General features: G+C 37.4%; 1 protein-coding gene across 2 annotated transcripts in view; it reads left to right on the top strand.

The window, feature by feature from the left end:
• BAZ1B (bromodomain adjacent to zinc finger domain 1B) overlaps window positions 1-1,305 on the top strand; it is an 84,061-nt gene that overhangs the window by 58,990 nt on the left and 23,766 nt on the right. For both annotated transcript variants that reach the window (XM_012807893.2, XM_012807894.2), the window contains one exon: window positions 141-246. In XM_012807893.2, coding sequence (XP_012663347.1) covers window positions 141-246 — 106 coding nt within the window. The remainder of the gene's footprint in view (window positions 1-140; window positions 247-1,305) is intronic.

Genomic DNA, 1,305 nt, shown 5'->3' with positions numbered 1-1,305 from the left:
ATATTTAAGAGAAAGTACATGTGAATATATTTAATGGGATGCCTCTGTGTTACTGTTGAGTTTGCACTAGTTACTGCAGAGGGTTGAAACTAGCAATTGGGTGTTTATTATATTCAACCTAATATCTAACTTTTTCTTAGGTAAAAAAGCAAACTTAGGCAAAAATGCAAGCATAAACATGCATCTTGGACCAGCAACAGAAATTGCTGTAGAAACTACCATACCTAAACAAGGACAGAACCTATGGTAATGTGAGCATTCATCTGGTTGCTCTTTCTTTACCCTTTTAATGATAAGTAAGAAAATAGTTAATGTAATGAGTTAATTATCTATTAACACCAGTGAGTTAATCTGTTAAGGGCATTTTATATGTGCTTTTGGATATCAAAACTCTTTGTTTTAGCAAAAACCTGATCTTTTTTGTTAAGACGATATTTGTTTTTGTAATGTTTGGAATTTTTATTTTTTTCCTTATGTAATATAACTTTATATATTATATGATCTTAGATAGCAATCAATATAAATGCTCTTGAATCTGTTTGGGCATGGAAGTGTTTAGGATTTTCTTTAATTTTTACTTACTAGTAATTTAATAACTTTTAATTTATATGTAAATATATAAATTTAAATAATTTATTAAGTACAGAATTAAATTTTATTAAATAGAGACTACATAGCCATTAGTCTTTTGTTCACAATTCTGCTTTTTAGCAGGGAGCTGGGTTTTGAGAGGATTCCTTTTACTTGGGATTGCATTAACTACATTCTGTGATTACCTTTGGCTTAATGACTTTGCATCTTAAAAGGATGTAGGTTTACTCTGCAAAGGTGTAGAGACAGATGTGCCAATTAACTTTATAAAATTTGTTTCTGTTTCATTTTATAGTTTAGTAAGAGATGTTGGCCCCTTGGGTAGCGCCTGTGGTTCAATGGGTAGGGCGCTGGCCCCATATGCTAAGGGTGGCAGGTGCGAACCCAGCCCCAGCAAAACTGCAATAAAATAGCCAGGCGTTGTGGCGGGCGCCTGTAGTCCCAGCTACTTGGGAGGCTGAGGCAAGGAGAATCTCCTAAGCCTACAAGTAGGAGGTTGCTGTGAGCTATGATGCCACAGCACTCTACAGAGGGCAGTAAAGTGAGAGAGAGAGAGACTTTGACCCCCAGGGTCATAGGATAAAGTTAACATCAGGCCTCATGGAAAAGAAAATTATGGGCTCAGCGCCTATAGCTCAACCGGCTAAGGCGCCAGCCACGTACACCTAAGGTGGCGGGTTCGAATCCCCAGCCCGGGCCCGCCAAACAACAATG

The sequence above is a fragment of the Otolemur garnettii genome, unplaced genomic scaffold (genome assembly GCF_000181295.1).
Source record: "Otolemur garnettii isolate 467f Iridium unplaced genomic scaffold, OtoGar3 scaffold00077, whole genome shotgun sequence".
Classification (NCBI taxonomy): domain Eukaryota; kingdom Metazoa; phylum Chordata; class Mammalia; order Primates; family Galagidae; genus Otolemur; species Otolemur garnettii.
Note: the sequence above shows the minus strand (reverse complement) of the source record. Positions and strands in the feature narration are given on the sequence as shown.